Here is a 20,168-nt window from a genome sequence, read left to right as displayed (position 1 = left end):
AGAAGTTGTGCACTGCAATTCCACTTGGTGGCTTCCATTGGCTTGACCATATGTATATATACTAAAGGCTTTTATGTTGCATTGCATGGTTGCAATGTGTCAAAATTACATATTCCATGTCACATTGAAATCCATTCTTTCAGTTTCATACATGATTCAATGCATTTTGCATTACCAGATTTGCTACCAATTAATTTTTTTTAAATATGAAACAAATTTACAAAGAGAATCCTCGACAGATCTTATAACCATATATATCAAAAACAGTTCTATGTATAACCGAAGAAAGAAAAATACAAAATCAAATTAGAAGGATTTGAATAAACATATCCCATCTTTGCTAAATTAATAGCTACCATATTAGCTACAAAATCAAGTGACGAAATCTTCTTCTTTATTTGTTAAGTTCTTGTAATTTCTTTCCTTTTGTTTTGAATTCATTTTTTTCTTCATATTGTGAATATGTTGTGGAATTTTTTTCCTTTTTCAACTTTGAGATATTTTTATCTTTTGAATTGTTTTTTCTTTTACATTACAACGCATTTGACATTGGTACATGAATACTTGATTCTTAGCTCACATATTAGTTGTAGGTAATCTGCATGACAATATTGCAGAAAGTTTTGGTGACTTTGAAATCAACACAAACATTGTTTAATTTGATTGCAACACTTCGTCACCTCTTCATCAACTTTTCATATATGTGTTTGCAATGTGTAGTTTTGGCTGGTAAACAAGAAAGTCATCTACACAGAGCCATCAGGCTTCGCCAAATCTTTATTATTCAGTGGACCCCAATGGTCTCAAATCCTTCAAATCTCAATTTATATTTGATGAATTCCATGCACTTGCAGTTGTTTGTGTGTGTGAATATTTTTGGTAATTTGAGATTTTATTTTATTTTATTTACATGTATTATGACTAGATCTGCATGACCAAAAATGCTGCCCAACAAAAGTCATCGTCATCATAAAAGGCATCTTTAATTCCCAAAGGGAACAATTCAATTCAGAGGCCTATATAGTTTCCTCATTTATTTGGGTTGTCATTAATCTTCTTTTTTTCAATTATTGTCAGTAATCTTCGATTTGATTTGATCATCACATAAATGGTTAGAGCATCTCCAATAGTAGTAGCAAATTAAACTCTTTAAATTAAAGTTTATTGACTTATGTGACAATTTGAAAAGGTTTATTTGCTACTTGAATAATTTTTGCTCCAATAGACTCTTTATTTTATTTTTTTGCCAAACGTTAGGGAGATTGCATTTATAAATAGGATTTTTGTAGAAATGTCACCTAATTTATACATCAGTATCAATTTGTCACCTTAAAGAAAAATTTAAGCGAAATGTCACCTTAAGTTTTCAAAATTCATGATTTGTTATCTGACCTTAACGTCATCCAATTTTCCATCCATTTTCAAGGGTTTTTAGTCTTTTCAATATGTAAACCTTTGTGAAGCCTTTTCAAAACAAAAATTAAATTAAATTAAAGGGACATAAGTCAAGAACAGTACTTTTACACCTAAACAACAATTAGGGTTTCAAATTTTTTTTTAAGGCATATATGGGAGTTGTCAGTCACATTGGGATTGATCGCGACTCTACACTACAAAGTCACCGGGGACTCTCCTAACTACGGTAAAGCTTTGCTTTCTACTTGGGAATCTCTGAAGTTTTTGCTTTTTATAGTACAAATACAAAAACCTAAAGGGCTAAAACAAATGCCCCGAAGGGCTACACCAAACACAGAGTGATCTAATCACAACATCAAACTTATATGGTACACCTCAACTTAAAGCCACGCATGGCCAACTTAATGCCACACAGGGCCACAGACAGTCGTGCTTAATCGCCTCAAATCTGTAATAATCAAGTACATCACCCATAACGCAACTTATAAACCCAAATTTTTCCGAAGAGAAACGACAACCACGCATCAAACTCAACAGAGTTGATGCACTTATTGGACCAAAACATAAACTAAAAACTAGCAACATCCAACCCCAACCCATGACTATGGCTTGAAAGAAGGCAGACTCGAAAAGAAGCCCCAAATAGCAGTCATTGTCGATGTCGTCGATGCCGCCACTATAGCTACTGTCACAGCCAAACCAAGTACCTAGAATAAGAACACACAAAAAACAACCAAACAAACCCAAGATCCAAACATATCTAGCTAGAAAATCCAAGATCATGTAGATCTAGATACATATCTAAACTTCCCACCCCCTAAACTCCACATTCTCCACAATCCAGTCAAGTTTTCCCCACAAGCAGAGTAGAAAGTTAGGAGAATGAGAGATTCAGAAAGGAAGAGAAAGGAGGAAAAGGAGGAGGAGGAGGAGGAGGAGGAGGAGGAGGAGGAGGAGGAGGAGGGGGAGGAGGCCCTACCACGCCTTGCTTAAAGAGAAAGGAGAATTGAGGGTTTGAGACGAGAGAGAGACGACAACATACTCTTCAATCCAATTAATGAAATACCATTAAAAAATATGAAAAATACGAAAACATGTGAAAAATGTCTATGTATTTATTATATGAAAAGAAAAAAATGCATGTTATTAACATTTTCAATGTAGGTTTTGTTTTTCCAAAGTAAAATTAAATGTTTGAAGAGCCAAAGTCAACTTACCATCCTGAAGAGAGAGAAAGAGGTTTCAACTTTGATGACTGAGGTTGAATAGGATGTTGGAGAGAGTTTTTCTGATGTGGCTCACCGATTTTATAATTTCAAGTTGTTGAAGAGGCTGTTAGAGATGCTTTATCTTGTAGTTTAATTGTTTTGATTTGTGTATTGATTTTGTGAATTCATTTGTTGATAATGTGGAAAATTCATAGCTCTTAATTTGCAAAAAGGGGCCATCAAACCAAATTCTTCACATAATATGAAATGATGACAATGCACTGAGACATCGTCTTTGAGAGGCAAAATCTACTCTTAAGGTGTTTATTCCTGAATTTTCCTTGAGACCCACTTGAGAGAAGCTGACCTGAATTTAAAGACCTAGTGGATTAAAGTCGGGCCTAAATCAAGATTGTGCCAATAGGTCGAGCTCAAAGGCCCACGAGCCTGGTGTTTGAAATAATTAGATTTGGTACATTTGAAATGACTACATCTGAAAGAAATTATTTGAATTCCATTTGTTTTTTGTCTAAATCTTGGCATATATAAATTGTAATACTTCAACAAACAATTTTACTTTATAATGTTGTTGAGGCCCAAAAAATCCATGGTTGGGCCCGAATAAATTTCTAGCCCAAGAAGATATATTATTGAAAAAAGATCCGATTTGGAGCATATGAAGGTATGACATACACGAGTCATACTCCGCACGCCATGCTAAATAAAAAATCCGTCAAGCTAGGAATTGAGATTAAAATTATAAAATGCATTTAGCTCTGCAAATCCATGCCAATTATCCTATCAAGCGCCATATTTAAAAGCATGCCAAGCAACATGCCATGCCAAGCGGAAAATTATTATTTCACACCCAATCACACTACAAGCTTAAGTGGGCCCAAGCCACTCAAATGTCCGGGGCTTGCTTGAATGGGTTGTGGTATGGATGGTAACGAATTGTCATGGGGCCCATTGATGGGCCAAGAAATGGAAGTCTCGGGTCGTTTGGGGGCCTCGGGACTCAAGCCCATTTTCTTAAGCTCAAACGTGGGTAAGCACAAGAGAGGAAATAGCTCAATTGCTTCAACTAGAATAGCCCAACTAAAATAACTCATTACTTTAGATAGCTCATAAAGCCCAAATACTTGGTGAATTTAACCCACTTATTAGATGACTTGGTCTTCTATATTAAAGGGCCTATACCATTTGAATAAAAGCAGTCCAAGGCCTTCAGCACTTGGCTGAAGCAGAAGACCACGAAGAAAGCCAAAGATTCACATGTGAGGGGCTGCTGGGAGAACAAGTTCCAAGTGCAAGCATTCAAGAAACCAAGGGGTATTGGCACGCAGGGGAAGATGTTATCCCTTAAACCAGCAGGCGCACCCATTTTCTTTCCTCAATCAAATTTGGCCGTGAAAAGAGGAGGAAAGAAGAGAAAGAAGATGGGTGAAAATGGAAGCTCTCCTCTGAAGCCGCTGAAGCCTCGAGCTCCCAAAAATCCCTGATTTTGTGGGATTGGGCAGAACTTATTTTTGCCTTCATGAGGTAAGTCAAGAAAGAGGAGAAGAAAGGAAGAGGAAAGCTTAGCTAGATTGGAAAGAAACCATTAGGGTTTCTTGGAGAAGACCCATTCCCAGCAGCTATAAATAGGACCCCTTCTACCCAACACAACACAACCCACAACCTTCAGAGAGCAAGCTTTCTCTCTCACATGCAAACCCAGGAATTTTCGTGCTATCCTTCCTCATTTTCCTTTATTTTCCCTGTTTTGGCAGATTGACAGAAGCTTTGTGAGCCACTGTCAAGTTGCCAGAAACTGCGAAAGTCACCCAAAACTCTTCACCATCCTTCTCCCTCTTCATCAAACCTCCTTAGAACCTCTCTCCCTCTCCATTAGAACCTCTGTACCTCATAGGAACCCACACATCTCTCTCCTAAAGTGCTAAACCCATGATAATTTTTGCTCACATGCCATAAGTCACTCATGCCAAGCTAGAATATTTATCTGTAATTTGTTGTCATTTTCATTGGTGAAGGTAACCAAGGAGTTTCCTAAGGCGTCATCACCCTTTCGAGACATCCTTGGGGCTTGATCTTCGAACTCAGACACAAGGGGACACTTGCATCAGATTGCTCTTTCCAGCCCACTTGCTGCCAGAAGAAAAAAAACCCCTACAAATGTCATCTAATTTCTTAAATTTGCAATCAATCCATCTAACCGGGCCCAAAAGAAATGAGAAGAAGTTGACAAAGAAGAATTTTCTGATGTCTATTGAAACCTCACCATAGCATACACTGCATTAGGTCACTTAATAATGTGGTATTTCAGCATTAGCCTGCTAATTCTTGGGATTGAACAGGAATCTTACTAGGAATTTTGTCAAGAATTTAGTAATAGAATAGAATGATGACTTCAATTACTCCAGCCAAAAAACATTGCTAACTCTTTGACTATAAAAAGGCGCCAAATTTCGACCAAAAAAAAAAAGGCACTAAAATTTATAATGTGATTAAACAATATCGTCTGTCTTTGGTATTGGTAGTAATACAAACAAATTACAAGATAGACCCTTAACATTTCAGGTACAATCTGAAGGAGCTGTCAACTAAACTCATCTTCATCATCGGTAACAAAAAATCAGCAACCTTAAATATATATATATATATATATATACTAACTCACTTACTTTCTCAAGAGAACAATTCATCATGCTTAAAGAATTGCCCCCTGTTCTTGGGGGACATTCTTACATATATTTACATGTCTCACTTTCTGTAGCATATATAACACGTACAATATAACAAGAATGTTTCTATCTAACTTGGAAGTTCAGTGTCCTTATGCAGTAGGCAAACATGAAGGCAAAGAAGAGTGTGAAGCCAACCAGAACCCCAGCCACTGGTCCCATGAAGTTTGGATCATATCCAAAATGGTCCTCTATGTACCCTTTCACAGTAGGGTTAGGTGTGATCCCAGGTGCTCTAATGGGGTCCTCAATATCACCATACTGCGACACTATCAATCCATACACTGTCCATGCCACTGGGCAGATCCAGTAGTACCAAACCCACCACTTGGGTATTCTCTGAAAATTCCAAAGTTAAAGAACTTCGCGTTAGCATACGTTTAATGAGTTTCAATTACTTGGTCACCATTTTGGTAATGTTAACCAAGAAATCACATGAGTTTTTTTATAATTGAATTTGAAAGTTGGTGCTTGTGGGAAGAAGAAACTACTACTTACGGGTCTTGGGATGAAGAAACCTGAGAAGAGATTGAAGACCGAATAAAATGCTGCTGCGAATATGGCTGCTACTTGGTGGTTTGGTGTGATGGAAACGGTCATCATTCCGTAGTATGTGAAGTAAAGGAATGAGAAGAAGTTGATGAAGAAGAACCAGAAGAACTTTGCTGCTGTCCATTGGAAGCTCACCATAGCATACACTATCACTGTATAATATGTAGTTTGAATAAACACATATGGTATTTCAACAATGACCTGCAAGCCATATATATGGTTTTATTTGAATCAGTTAGATTGAGGTGGAGAATTTGATAGCACAAAACTATGATATAATAATGTCTTGTGAATTGGATGGTGAATTTGTCTAAAATTTTAGTTACTGTAAGCATATAAGGCCCCTCACTTACCTGTGCCAGTGCATAAGGTAATGCAGAGTACATCCCAGCAGCTCTTTCTCGATAGAAAACTGTTCGTTCAATCGCAACAATTGGCTGAACTGTTGCGCAGTTATCGATTCCAACGAAAAGCACAGCAGCATACATAGCCCCAATAATCATGGAAAGATCAGCTGTGCTTTCTCTGAATGTGGAACAAAGACAAATAGCTCAGTAGTATGTAAACTCTCGGAGGCATTTTTATGTAGCAAAAAGAGCCCTGCTTGAAGTTTTGAACTAGTTAAGTAGAGATAAGCGCATACCTTTTAGTGCCAACCTTCCAGAAAATAGTTCCAAGCAGAAGTGCAGCTACCAAGGTGAAAAAGAATCTAACAAGGTTATAATCAGGACTTCGCCAATAAGTCCACCACTGCTTCCAGAGGCAAGACGTGAACTGCTTCCATGATGACTGAGAATACTGAGTCGTAAAATAGAGGTCTTTTGCTCCTGCTGGTGGTGTGCTCAACTCCTTTACTAAAGCTTTGTTTCTCCTGGTCATAGAGAAGAATTTACATTTCCCAAAAGTCAGCCAAATTCTGGACCCTACAAACTATTAGTATTTCTAAACTTTTTGGTTTGTTTTTTACTTACTGATGCAGGGAAGATGATTTGTAGTGTTGAGCAAAGTCCATTCTAAGCCGAAGCTCAGTTGATACCGAGCTCGCCTCTAGCATCCATGTGGCTGGATTGTACTTCTCTTTGATTTTTGTCACACCAGGAACTGCCTGGAATAGATCAATAAGTACGGACTTAGATAATACTGCATTTGTTTATTTGTTTGTGCAACATTAAGAAATTGAAAAAGTTTCGGAAGGCAAAATACCTCAAAATATTCGACAATCTTGTGAGAATTGCGGCCCAAGGGTCCCGAGTAGATAACTTGTCCTCCTCTCTTCAACAGTAGCAGCTCATCAAAGGCCTCAAAGATATCAATGCTAGGCTGATGAATTGTGCAGACAACTGTTCTCCCTGTGTCCACAGTGTTTCTAACAGTCCTCATAACAATTGCAGCTGCCCTTGCATCAAGACCTGATGTTGGCTCATCCATGAAAATGATTGAGGGATTAGCAACAAGCTCAACTGCAATTGTTAACCTCTTTCTTTGTTCAGTTGACAACCCTGAAATTCCTGGAAGCCCCACTAAAGCATCTTTGAGACCGTCTAGCTCGACTAATTCCATCACTTGATCTACAAAAATCTGCAATTATCATCAAACAAAGAGCATGCATTTCAGAATTTAAATAATCACGCTATGGATTGTTCGGAGAAGTATTGCAGGGCATGATTTTACCATCTTTTCCTCATTGTTGACTTCTTTAGGGAGCCTAAGGAAAGCTGAGTAAATCAGTGACTCTTTGATAGTGACTTGGGGTGAGTGGATATCTGTTTGTTCACAATAACCAGAAATTCTTGCAAACGTTTCTTGCTTCTTAGGGTACCCAGAAATTCTAATGTCCCCTTCAATATACCCACCGGTCTTTCTTCCTGCTAAGACATCCATCAAAGTTGTCTTCCCAGCCCCGCTGACCCCCATTAGAGCAGTCAAGACCCCAGGCCTAAATGCACCAGTTACTTCACGAAGAAGTTGCAGCCTGTCCTCTGCCACTCCTTCTTCCTTCATTTCCTGTTATTGTACAAAGTAGTGAAGTTGGAATATAATATGATGTTTCAGGTTCATAAAGAGTGTAGAGGGAAAAAGAAATATCTCTTACCTGGGGCATGTCCACATAATAATTAACACTGTCAAAGGACATTGCAAGAGGAGTGAAGGGTAGAACCATTCCTCTCTTCGGGGCAACACCACTGGCAATTTCAAGAGACGAATCAGCATTTCTACTTAGTCCATTGGCATTGGATCGACTGCTCATTCTCCGGATTGTCATTTCTCCTAAAAGATTTTTAGTCCAATAAGAAACTTGGATAACAAATTATTTTCACATTTCAATTGCCTCGAGTTTTCTGTTTCTTACTTGAGTTATTTCCATCAGTAGAAGATAAAGATCTAGAAAATGAGTCTTTCTTTGACGGGGGCCTTCTAAGCCTTGGTTCTTCCTTTGATTCTTCTTGGTCTGCCTCCATTTCGTTTGCCACTTCTTCGGATATTATGGCTTGTGGCTTTCCGGGAGCTAGTTTATTGAAACAAGAGCATTAAAATCTTCACTTTGAAACAACAAATAAAAGAAGAAAATCCGTGTTTGACATAAAAGGAATGTTGATTCTTACCGTTTAGGTACATAAGCGCGAGTGTATAAAGGACATTGAAGAGAACTGCAAACCCAAGAATAGCGGCAGCTCCAATCCAATACCAGTATTTGTCAGGGTAAACATTAAAGTTATTTAGCACTGCCACACCCAATCTGGTAACATTATCTGAAGCCTGCAACACAATGAAGTCCATTTTAGAATCTAACCTTTTTGTTAAACAAATCTAGCTCATCAATGATGCATGCAAGGAAGAGCCTTGTATGGCATACCAGTTTGTTCATCCACCTCGGAGAATACATTTCGTTTACAGTCATAGCATTGAAGCCATATGTCATAGGTGAAACCCAGTATCCCCAAATCCACCACTTGGGAATTTCACCTGTAAAAAATGAAGCAAACTCATTGATGATTCAGTGAAGTACTAACCGTGCTCATCTTTTGTAGGTTTTTGACTGCTTTGACAACTACATTCAATATTCAGTTTCATGCTAACCTCTAGGAATTATGAAACCTCCAAGCATGAAAACAATGAGCACGGTGAGAGAGCCCCCAGTGTTCGATATGATCATGGTCCTGCAGACTCCTGCAATAAGCCTAAACATCCCAGAAGCCATTTGTTGGAGCAAAAATACCAACAGTAGATGCTTGAAAAATCTGCAAATATTTTGACATATTCAAACTCAGAGTTTCTTGAAAAACCAAAGACATAAATGAAATAAAGCATACAAATTTTGTACCTGCTAGCTTCTGGTGCAAATCCAATGGTGTAATATGTAATGGCCATCCAAATACAAGATTCCAAGATGGATATAGGAATCCCAAGCAGGACAGATGGGACAGTGAAAGTCCAAGCAGGGTGGAAGAGTAGGTCTCTGTGCTTGTAAAACACAGGGAGCCTTGCAATGGTCAAAGAGAGCTCAGCAAAACCATTGAACATGTTAACGATCATGGAAAATATAAGTGCACCAACATAAACTGCTGCATCATCTTCATTCCTAGTGTTCATTTCGGTTCTCAAGAAAACGGTGGAGGCTATAAATGCACCTATTATAATTTGGACCGTCTTGAAGATGTAGATGAAGGAGTTCCTCTTAATGAGCAGCCGTTCTTTGTCAAAGCAGGCCTTGAGAAGCTCCATTTTGGGTATTGAATATCTTGTGAACACAAGAGCTGCTTTGTGGCCGCGAGGCTTGTCGAAAGGGATTGAGAGCTCATTTTCGAGCCTCATGCCCACATGGAAGCGTTTGAACCTGTTTGCAAATTCTGTAACTGATACGTATCTGTATTGCTTCCTTCTGTCGTTCCAATATTGTTCTTGGTCTTTTCTTGATGTAACCTGAGAATGTTTAACACAGTTATGGGTTGGAAAATTGGCCCATCAAAATTATGGATTCAGATTAGCACAATTTCATGGGCTGTTAAATCTGTTCAAACCATTCAAACCGATCCAATCAAACCCGGATATGTTTGATTCGTTTTAACACTAAAAATGTAATATTGAATGCAGTCCAACCAAATTGCAATCAGTTTAGTGGCTCATTTAGAAATTGTCTAAACCAAACTAAGCTTCCATATTTTTATTTTATTTTAACAATGACATTTTCTTATTTGGTATCATCATTTTACTATTTCATCTCGACATTGATATTAACCTTCTAATATGAAAAAATAAAATAAAATCACTATGGCATTCGTATCTGAATGACATCTCTCTGAAAAAATTGCTTAATTGCTTAGAAAGTGAACTGACTTAACCAAACTAATCATTAAATGAATTGGTGTAATTTAATTATTTTACTAGGTTTAATTCAAACGGCGATATTTCATTATTCAACATGTGATTTGAGACCTAAACCGAACCGGAACCAAACCAAACCAAACCAAACTAAACTACAACATGTTAACTACTAATCACAACCTATCATATTTATTAAGTGAGACCTATCAAGATTTTACCTCTTGCAAGAAATCGGCGGTTCCCTTTCGGTCGGGGCATCGAAATCCACAACTCTCAAAGAACTCTAAAATGTTCTCACGTGGGCCCTGGTAGACGATCTGGCCTTCCGACAAAAGGATGATGTCATCAAAGAGATCGAACGTCTCAGGAGCAGGTTGGAGTAGGGACATCAAGATGGTGGCCTCAGTGATGTGTACAATTTGTTGTAGGCACTTCACTATTTGAAATGTCGTGGAGCTATCTAGACCCGTTGAGATCTCATCCATGAACAATGTTTTAGTAGGCCCCACAATCATCTCACCTGTATTTCACCATATTTTGAGCTTGTCAACACATTGTAATTGTACATGCACATAAATATTTTTTAATACAAGAAAACTTTTACGAAAAAAAAAATTGCACATATGAAGTTTATATGAAATATTTATTTTATAATATACTATGACTCCTAATTTGAGATTTTTCAGTTTTAATTTTCTTAGAAAACTTTGACGGTACGATAATAAATTTAATTAATCAACATAAAAAGAAAAAAAAGACCTAAAAAAAATTAATTGTTTAAAGTTGTTTTCATATGATCAATATATACATTAGAATCTACTTATTAATAAATTAAGGTATGTCTTTTAGAATTGATATTGGTCCATTAGGGTATTCGAATTGATTTAGCAACAACTTATGGTCTTATGGTCCTTTGGAAAGATGAAGGAATTTGTAAATTATATTTGTACTACGTAAGTAGTTAATTAAATTACTATTTTTATGGTTGGAACTCGGAAGAGTTCACAAGTTTGATTCTCTACTCGCCTATTAATAATAATAAAAAGTCGTTAAATTACTCTTCATAAAATATTTCCCGTCCAAGACAGACCTTTCAAGACTCAAGGGAGATAGTTCTATGAAGAGGAAAAAAACAAAAACAAAAACAAAAAAGAGGAGGTCCCTTTTTCTTTCTAAATTTTCAACACAATAATTAAAAATTCTATTCCTATAAAATATTTTTATTTTAATTAGATTGGGGGATTATATATAATAATTTGATACATGCTTTTCTCAAAGACAAAGAAAATTCAAAGTGTACGAGGACCTGTGGTAACTCGTTTTCTCTGCCCACCAGAAATCCCTCTCTGCATCTCATCTCCAACAATTGTATCCTTGCAAATATCAAGTCCCAAAATCTGTTCCAAATTCAATACAAAATCATGTCAGCAATTACATGAGGTCATGCGCTTCGTCACTATTTTAATCAGCAAGACATTGTAAAGGGTGTTTTAGTAAATTGGTATTGAAAACATGGTTGGTCACCAACCAAAGTGCAAAGAAGGGCCCTCATTATCCAAGAATGTGTTCAGATAGACAGCAGTCCGCAAACAAAGTAGGTGTGTGAGGAGAAAATTTTGACAAAAACAAAATCTAATTTGACTTGGTATTGTTGGTGACCTGTGCCTTTCATTCATGATCCGGTTGTGGAAAATCTCTTCGTAATTAATATGAAAGCAAACCAAGGCGGTGGCACTAGCACTTTTTTTTTTGTCACCACCTTTAATAATTAATTTGAAGAAAAATATATATATATATATAATTAAGAAATACTTACTTTTAGAGTATAATCAGTAATGAGACTGCTCTCAATTCCTCCCATTGAAGTAGCCTGCCAAAAAAAAATTAGATTACAGAAATTCTCTTATACGGATGTACGGATGTTAGATAAATAAATCTTATGAATACAAAATATTATATACCTTCATGAAAAGGTCTACTTCTAGCTCTGGAAATATTCCAGCGGCCTTTTCTCTTCTAGCAAGCTCAGAAAGAAGTTCTACATATATAAAACCCAACGAATATAATTTTAAAAATTATTATCAAAATCATTTCCAAAATTGCAAATAAATGAATGAATAAATAAAGAGAGCCAAATTTGAGTCTGAGTTTGGGTTTGGTGAGTTACCGTATCGAGTACCAACCCCTTGGCACCTTGCTGAAAAATCTAGGGTTTCTTTGACTGTCATAACTCCTGTATGAACATCATTTTGGCTAATGTATGCAGATGTCTTCTGCGGCACAAATTCATTCAGCTTGTACCCATTGTAAGTGATTTCTCCTTTAACCTGTTCAATATTTAAAAATAATAAATAATTTTAAAAAAGTTATTATTATTGTCATAAACCCTATTTTATTAACAGTGTCTTTTGACCCCTGACCTTCAAGCCTGGGTCCAATTTCCCAGCTAGTGCCAGCAAAAGGGTTGTTTTCCCTGAGGATGGGGGACCTAGTAAAAGGGCCATCCTACAAACCAAAAAAAAAAAGGTTACAAAAACTCTAATTAATCAAAATCAATAACTAATGACCTCATCTAATTAGTTGCTGTAAACCTTACCTTGATGGTTTAATAATGCCAGAGGCTTCTTTGAGAATTGTTAACTTTGTTCTCTTAGCCAATCTAATCCCAATTAAGCCAAGAGCTGATTCTGCAATGTTCCGAGCAACATTTGGGAGGGTGGGAAGAGCTCTGGTGCCGACATGGCAATCGGCTTCAACGGTCAAATGCTCAAACCTAACTTCCACTGTTGGAAGTCTGATCCCAACCCTGTAATCAATTATTACACGTTAGCAAGTCAATTAATTAATTAACCATAATTAATATGCTTCAATTTGATTCCCTTTACAATAAAAGAGCAGCCTGAAAGTTCTTTTCTTGACCTAATTGTTTGTCCCTTAAGAAATTAATGAAAGAGACACAATATTAAGCAACCCTTCATGAGAAAATGACACAAGCATGATGGAATATATATCCCCGAAAACAAAACAATAAAATAAAGTTAAGTTTGGATATAGAACTCATAAATTAGTATTCGGCTTGCATCACAAGCCTTTTACCATGCTCACCAAGACAGCGACTTAAGCTAGTTTTTGTTTTTCACATCTTCATGTTCCATTTGGCCTCTAATCAAGGTAAAAGAAACGACAAACGAAAGCGATCAATGATAAATTATGTATGAAAGCGACCATGCAATTAATTAATTAAATAAAACTTAACCATATCTAAGTAATGATACATGGATGACATTGTTGATGCATCATCAATCTCTCATGTAACAAATTCTAAAGGCCGAACACCTCTACCCTGAAATGTTACATGAATCACAAATATTAGTAGGTCCTGCATCCATTAATGCGAGAGGCATATGCATTCCATTTGTTTTATTCATATTTTTTTTCAAGACCTTTACTATTAAGAGAAGCAATAATAATGTACTAAACTTTTTTTTTTCTTAATTACGTCTCTTCTCTAGCATAAGTGAGACTGCAAGTGAGTTTCACTTTTGTGAGAGATGTGATTATTTACTGGAAGAGTAAATGTTTTAATGATGAGTTATTAAAAATGGTTTTCTACTAAATATCAACAAAAAGAAGAGATGAGAGAGAAAAAAAGAAGAAGAAATATACACCCGGTTGCACGTAAGAGTGTAATCATGGTAGAACTTACTTATCAATTCTACTTCTGAACTTTTTCAAGAACTTCTCATTGTCTTCCTCTGCAACCTTAAAAATCCTGTCAATGAAATTTTGACGGTCGTTTATGTCGAGCTTTAGAACATCAACCTCCTTATGCACCACTTTGTTGTTGTTGTGGTGGTGTCCTTGAGGTTCTGTTTCCACACAGGACTTGATGATACTGGTTCTTAGCCGATCATATGTGGGCAGTTTCTCAATGGCTGCCCATTTCAGAGCTTCTTCATCTTCATCCACGTGGCTGCTTCTCCGAGAGAGCGAGGCACTCACAAACACTTCTTCCATTCTCCAACTTGCTCTGCTAAAACTCCTGCTTATGCTCCTGCTATGGCTATGGTGCCTCTGATGTGATTGTGAACCTTTCATTTTCTCTGTTCCGTCCATTTTTTACTTACCCTTCTGAAATGTTAAGAAAAAAAAAAAGAATTTAGCAAAAATGGAATAGCTTTATGCTCTGTTTGTTTATGAGAAAATTGAAATTTGGGTTTCTAAATAAGGAAACAGAATACCTCAACTGGGCTCAACACCAAATTCTTGGTTTTTAGTTGAAGGTGTGAACTTTTCTTGCCAACCAAACAAGGGATGAAGAACTTACTTATTTGGTGTTTGTTGAATGACAAGGGGGAAGGGGTTTGGTTTCTCTCTTCTGGAAACTGAGCAGGGAGCAGAGGAAATGGGTTGGTGGAGTTTGAAAAATTCTTCTCTTTACTTTTCCCCACTTGCTCTACTTTATTCTTGGAAATCAAAATCTCTTTCTTTTTTTCCCTTGCCAAAAGGGAGAGATTTTGGAAGTACGATTAGGAGGACTGGTGTGATTTGTTTCCTTTGATAAGTTCTGTGGATATTTATACATGCACAAGAGGATGAAAATTCTCTATTTTTCTTAAAGAATTATTAAAATAGTCAGAATATTATATTTCATGTGCCTTGAATACTATTCAGTTGTGATCGGCCGTACCCACTTCCTTTCCAATTTCTTCTGAGTCATTTTGTGGGCTCCTCATGTCAAACTTCTCATCTATTGCCATGCCATTGGTACATGAGGTTTGATAATTTAGCGACACCCAACCATGTATGATGCATGGTGGAGACTAAATAAATCAAAATGGCAAACATAATCCTATAAATCAAAGAGTTTTACTAGCGTTAGTCATCAATGTGCGTGGATTAGCGTAGCACCAGTCCAAATTATCCAAATATCCAACATGTACAGTTGAATTAAATCAGTAATACTCCTCGTTCAACAAGAATCCATATTTCTCTGGAAACAACAATTGACATTAGGTGGGTGGAGAGGTGGCTCTATTATATATATGTAAACAGTTGACAAATTTAGAACTTGGCTGGTGAGGTGAAGACTATACGAAGACTAAGACGATTATTTATACGTGGTCGTCGTATGCATGGATGTCAATGTTAAGCCCTTTTTAATGTATTTTTTATTCATATCAATATTAAGCTTAGAAACCCAACGTAATTTTGCATAAAGATTGTCACCATACCTAAAACAAATGTTTGAATTATTAAAATACAATGCGGAGTGAGTCTTACAAAACTGATTATCAACCGAACTTCTCTATCGAAACTCTATATACATATTTTTTTTAGAAATATACATATAAATATACCTATAAGCTAACACCTAGCTAGGACACTAAAATTTGGATGACCGAGTAAACAACTAACAATTAAATAAATCTTTTTATTTATCTATTCTTCTTCTCAGATCACCAACCCCACCCAAAATATAAGTGGGAGTTGTTAATTGTTAAATGGACCGCTTGGGTACGCCGATAGGTCCAAATAAGGAAAAAGGTCCGGGCTGTTTGTTTTTAGGTCCACCTTCACCTTCCCGCAATATTTGTATACTAATTATTTGCATTATAATTTGAAGTAGTGGAAGCTTGGCATGCCATGTACTGCATTGTAAACATGATCTTTCTCAAGTTCTTAGCATATGTTACTGTATTGGCAGTGCTATAGATATAAAGTATACAGCTTTATTTCCATTTTTTCCTCAAAGTTTCATGACACAGGAAGACTATTTTTTTTCTTCCTTTAGAGCTGTATGATTGAGTCATTAAAACATTTGAATTAAACGTTTGTTTCTAATTGCACGCATTGTAAGCCACATCCAGCCCACCCGACAACAGACAAGCTGATTTCATTTTCCAAATTTATAGATATACTTGCCTCCTTTAATGAAAATAAGAAGTTTTACTTTTCCGTCAATCACGGTTTGACATTTGACATATGTAGAGATTTTCTTTTTATGTTTTTGACGAATTATTTTTACATATATGTCAAATTGCAATATGTAAAAAGTAGAAATATCATCTTCTAAAGAAGGAGGGAAGCAATGTCCTTTACATATTGTCATTTTTGCTATAAAAAAACAACATTTATTTTGGCTATTCTCCAAAAAATAATCACACTTTTGACATGTTTCTTCAGATGTCATCAACTTCTTTATCTTAAATTCAGACCAAAATAAAATTAAAAACCTTCATCTTTTACAAACTCCAATTCAATATGATTATCACCATGTATTATTGTGTAAAATATTAGTAAAACGTTTCATTCTAGAAGTTTATAAATGTTTATAGAGGGGAATTAGAACCCTAATTCAAATACATTAATTTGATAATCAGTCAATTCCCAGCATGATCTAGCTCAAATATTTTGTACGTAGTTTATGCATGACATTGTTTACTCTTGTTGGAGCTTTCATTCCGAAATATATTTGTATATTAATTATTTTACAGAAAGTCTTGGTGACTTTGAAATTAAGTACACAGAATGTTCGATTATATATGTGAGCGCAACGCTTTGTCATCTCCTCGATTTTATATATGCATTTCTAGTTTTGGTCGGTAAACAAGAAAGGACTTAGTCTACAAAAGTCAGCATGAGGCTTCTACCTACAAATGTTCACAAATTCCAAATATTTATTATTATTTTTCTTTACTTTACTGCAATTTGGCATCATAGAAATCCTTTTTCCATTTACCTCAAGGATTGATTGGTCTTTTTTATAATTTAAAGCGAAAGGCCGGGTAGGAAAAATACTGATTAAAATAAAGGAAAATACTTACCTCATTTTCTGAAAGTATAAATTCATATTTTCGTGTCAATCATGATTTACAGGAAAAGAGAGAGGCATTCTTCTAAACTATTCTTAGTAAAAACGTCATTACATACTGAATCAAAAATATCTGAACGTACTAAGTCTTACGAATATATATAAATATATATGCAATATGTTCTTTCTAGATTAGGCTAGGTGCTCTTTCAACTGTTTGACATTGTAGCTTGAAAACCATATACGACGTATGACCTCTGAGAGTTGATCAAGAAAATGCTCTTTTTTCTTTCACGCAAAGTTATTTGGCTTTGATATGACATTGCTGTCTAGATATATGGTAATGGTGACGATTCTTGGTTCTAGTGATATTTTGTGTTGCATTTGTGATGTTTGAAATGTGATTCGATTTTGCAATGAGTAGGCTACAATTCAAATGAGTCCAATTTCAGCTCCCTCCAAATTCCAAAGACTTTTTCTTTCTTGTAGTGATATTTTGTGTTGCATTGTATCTCTGTCTTTTGTTTGGACCAATTTTGGTTTTCTTGGTTGAATTGTGGTGAATCAGATTGTTGTTGGTTACTTGAGAAGACTTAAAATAACAAAGCTAGTCTCTGACTCTAAGTACGCAGTTGTATAGGAAAACCTTCTACTTAATAGAAAATACTTTTTTTTAATGTTTGTTACATTGTCAAAGCTTTCAACTTGAATTATTAATTGTGTGAATTCTTATTTGAATATGTAATTAGATTGACATTAAAAACATGATACGTTAGACTATCTAACAAGCATAGTAGAAAGTTAGGAGAAAGAGAGATTGAGAAAGGAAGAGAATAGGAAAAGGATGAGAAGGAGGAGTGGCCTCCTCCCCCTCCCCTACCACACCTTGCTTAAAGAGAAGGGAGAATTGAGGGTTTGAGAGAGAGAGACGACGACATACTCTTCAATTCAATTAATGAAATACCATAGAAAAATATGAAAACATGTGAAAAATGTCTATGTATTTATTATATGAAAAGAAAAAAAAAACATGTTTTCAACATTTTCAAGGTAGGTTTTGTTTTTCCAAAGTAAAATTAAATGTTTGAATAGCCAAAGTCGAGGTTGAATAAGATGTTGGAGAGAGTTTTTCTGATGTGGCTCATCGATTTTATAATTTCAAACTGTTGAAGAGGCTGTTGGAGATGTTTAATCTTGTAGTTTAATTGTTTTAATTGGTGTATTGATTTTGTGAATTCATTTGTTGATAATGTGGAAAAAATTTAGCTATTAATTTGCAAGAAGGGGCCATCACACCAAATTCTTGACATAATATGAAATGATGACAATGCACCGAGACATCGTCTTTGAGGGGCGAAATTTACTCTTAAGGTGTTTATTTCTGAATTTTCCTTTTGAGACCAACTTGAGAGAAACTGACCTGAATTTAAACACTCAGTGGATTAAAGTCGGGTCTAAATCAAGACTATGCCAAGAGGTCGAGCCCAAAGGCCTACGGGCGTAGTGTTTGAAATAATTAGATGTGGTACATTTCAAGTGACTACATCTGAAAGAAATCATTTGAATTCCATTTGTTTTCTTCCTTTTCATTTTGTCTAAATCTTGGCATATATAGATTGTAATACTTCAGCAACCAATTTTACTTTATAATGTCATCTAATTTCTTAAATTTGCAATCAATCCATCTAACCGGGCCCTAAAGAAATGAGAAGAAGTTGACAAAGAAGAATTTTGCTGATGTCTATTGAAACCTCACCATAGCATACACTGCATTAGGTCACTTAATAATGTGGTATTTCAGCAATAGCCTGCTAATTCTTGGGATTGAACATGAATTTTACTAGGAATTTTGTCAAGAATTTAGTAATAGAGGTAACACCCCGACTCCAAATTTATTGCCTATTTTAATTTATTTAAGTGAAATTATGAATTTACCCTTAAAGTAAGGGTAATTTGGTCATTTCTTATCTGAAAGAAATTTGAGAATTCCAGCTATACCGTTTCGTAGAGCACGACGAGATGAGTTCGTAAACACGTAGTGGGCTCGAATCGGAGTTGTAACGAGAGAGTTACGATCGAATGAAACTCAGTGGCACGATCGTAATTATTTGGAAAAGGAATTTTTGATATGAAAAAGTCAGATTTGCCCTCATCTCTCTCTCTCTCTCTCTCTCTCTCTCTCTCTCTCTCTCTCTCCTTCCTTCCTCCGGTTTTCTGCACACCGTTGGCTTTGAAAAGCCACCGCCGCCACCACGATCAACGATCGGCCTCGAGACCGGTCGAATCGCTGCCACCCAAAGAACTCGTCCGACCATCACCGACGTCGGTCATCGCGAATCGCCGGAAGAGCTCGGAATCGAGTCGATTTTGATGAAACTTCGCCGATTTCGTTCGTCATCGTCCGCCACCATTTTCGACGATCCGGTATGGATCTTGAACCTCTCGAGCTGTTCTTGCTGTCTGTTGTGTTAGATTTGTGAGATTTCTGCGTTTTGGAAATCGATTAAGTGATGAAAGTTTTTTCAGTTTTTGACCTCCGATTCCGGCCACTTTCGGTCATTTTTCGGAGTATGTCCCAGAACAAAAGTGACTCAAAATGGGGTTTTACACCTAGGATAGGAAGCTTGGCCGGCGGTTTGGAGTTTTTCGGCCGCCGGAAATTACTCAAAGCACCCACGCACTGCCGGCGCGTGTGGCGGCGCGTGGGCTAGGAAAATGGACCGGCTTTGGATTCTAACATGATCTCCTGGTCTCCACAAGCGCGTAGAATTTTGCGGATCTGAATTTGTATACCGTTAGAGTGCCGAACGGATATCGCATATTGCACATTATCCGGGTTCGCTAGGTTTGGACCGTTGGATGATCCTGAATTGTTAATATTTAATCTAGACATTCCTAGGATTGTGTAGGATTCGACGGATTGTAAAACGGAGTCCCGGATACTCCGGAAATGCCAACCCTAGGGCTAGGGCTTTAGTGACTGTCCGATCGTGCGATCGTGAGCAATCCGACCATCCGATCTGGATCAGACTTGCAGGACATGTATCCTAAACCTTGTAGCACTCATAGAAACTATCGGATTGGAATTTGGAGGTCGTGGGCCCCGAGGGC

The 20,168-nt window shown here is 36.6% G+C and overlaps 1 protein-coding gene across 1 annotated transcript; it reads right to left on the bottom strand.

Moving 5' to 3' along the window:
* Positions 1 to 5,090: 5,090 nt before the first annotated feature.
* On the bottom strand, positions 5,091 to 14,792 carry LOC103327841 (ABC transporter G family member 29-like). The gene is made up of 22 exons (XM_008230207.3): positions 14,485 to 14,792; positions 13,950 to 14,374; positions 12,840 to 13,049; positions 12,664 to 12,748; positions 12,411 to 12,570; positions 12,205 to 12,281; positions 12,060 to 12,113; positions 11,550 to 11,640; positions 10,462 to 10,763; positions 9,243 to 9,841; positions 8,999 to 9,159; positions 8,775 to 8,884; positions 8,524 to 8,677; positions 8,271 to 8,426; positions 8,013 to 8,188; positions 7,592 to 7,924; positions 7,124 to 7,498; positions 6,892 to 7,025; positions 6,564 to 6,791; positions 6,274 to 6,445; positions 5,867 to 6,121; positions 5,091 to 5,707 (listed from the first exon to the last, which is right to left on the bottom strand). The coding sequence occupies exons 2-22, from the start codon at positions 14,357 to 14,359 to the stop codon at positions 5,435 to 5,437; spliced, it is 4,515 nt and encodes a 1,504-aa protein (XP_008228429.2). The 5' UTR covers positions 14,360 to 14,374; positions 14,485 to 14,792; the 3' UTR covers positions 5,091 to 5,434.
* Between the last annotated feature and the right edge of the window lie 5,376 nt (positions 14,793 to 20,168).

The sequence above is a fragment of the Prunus mume genome, linkage group LG4 (assembly GCF_029339155.1).
Source record: "Prunus mume cultivar Tortuosa linkage group LG4, ASM2933915v1, whole genome shotgun sequence".
NCBI classification, from domain to species: Eukaryota; Viridiplantae; Streptophyta; class Magnoliopsida; order Rosales; family Rosaceae; genus Prunus; species Prunus mume.
The sequence above is the reverse complement of the archived record's forward strand: the minus strand, read 5'-3'. Positions and strand labels throughout refer to the sequence as shown.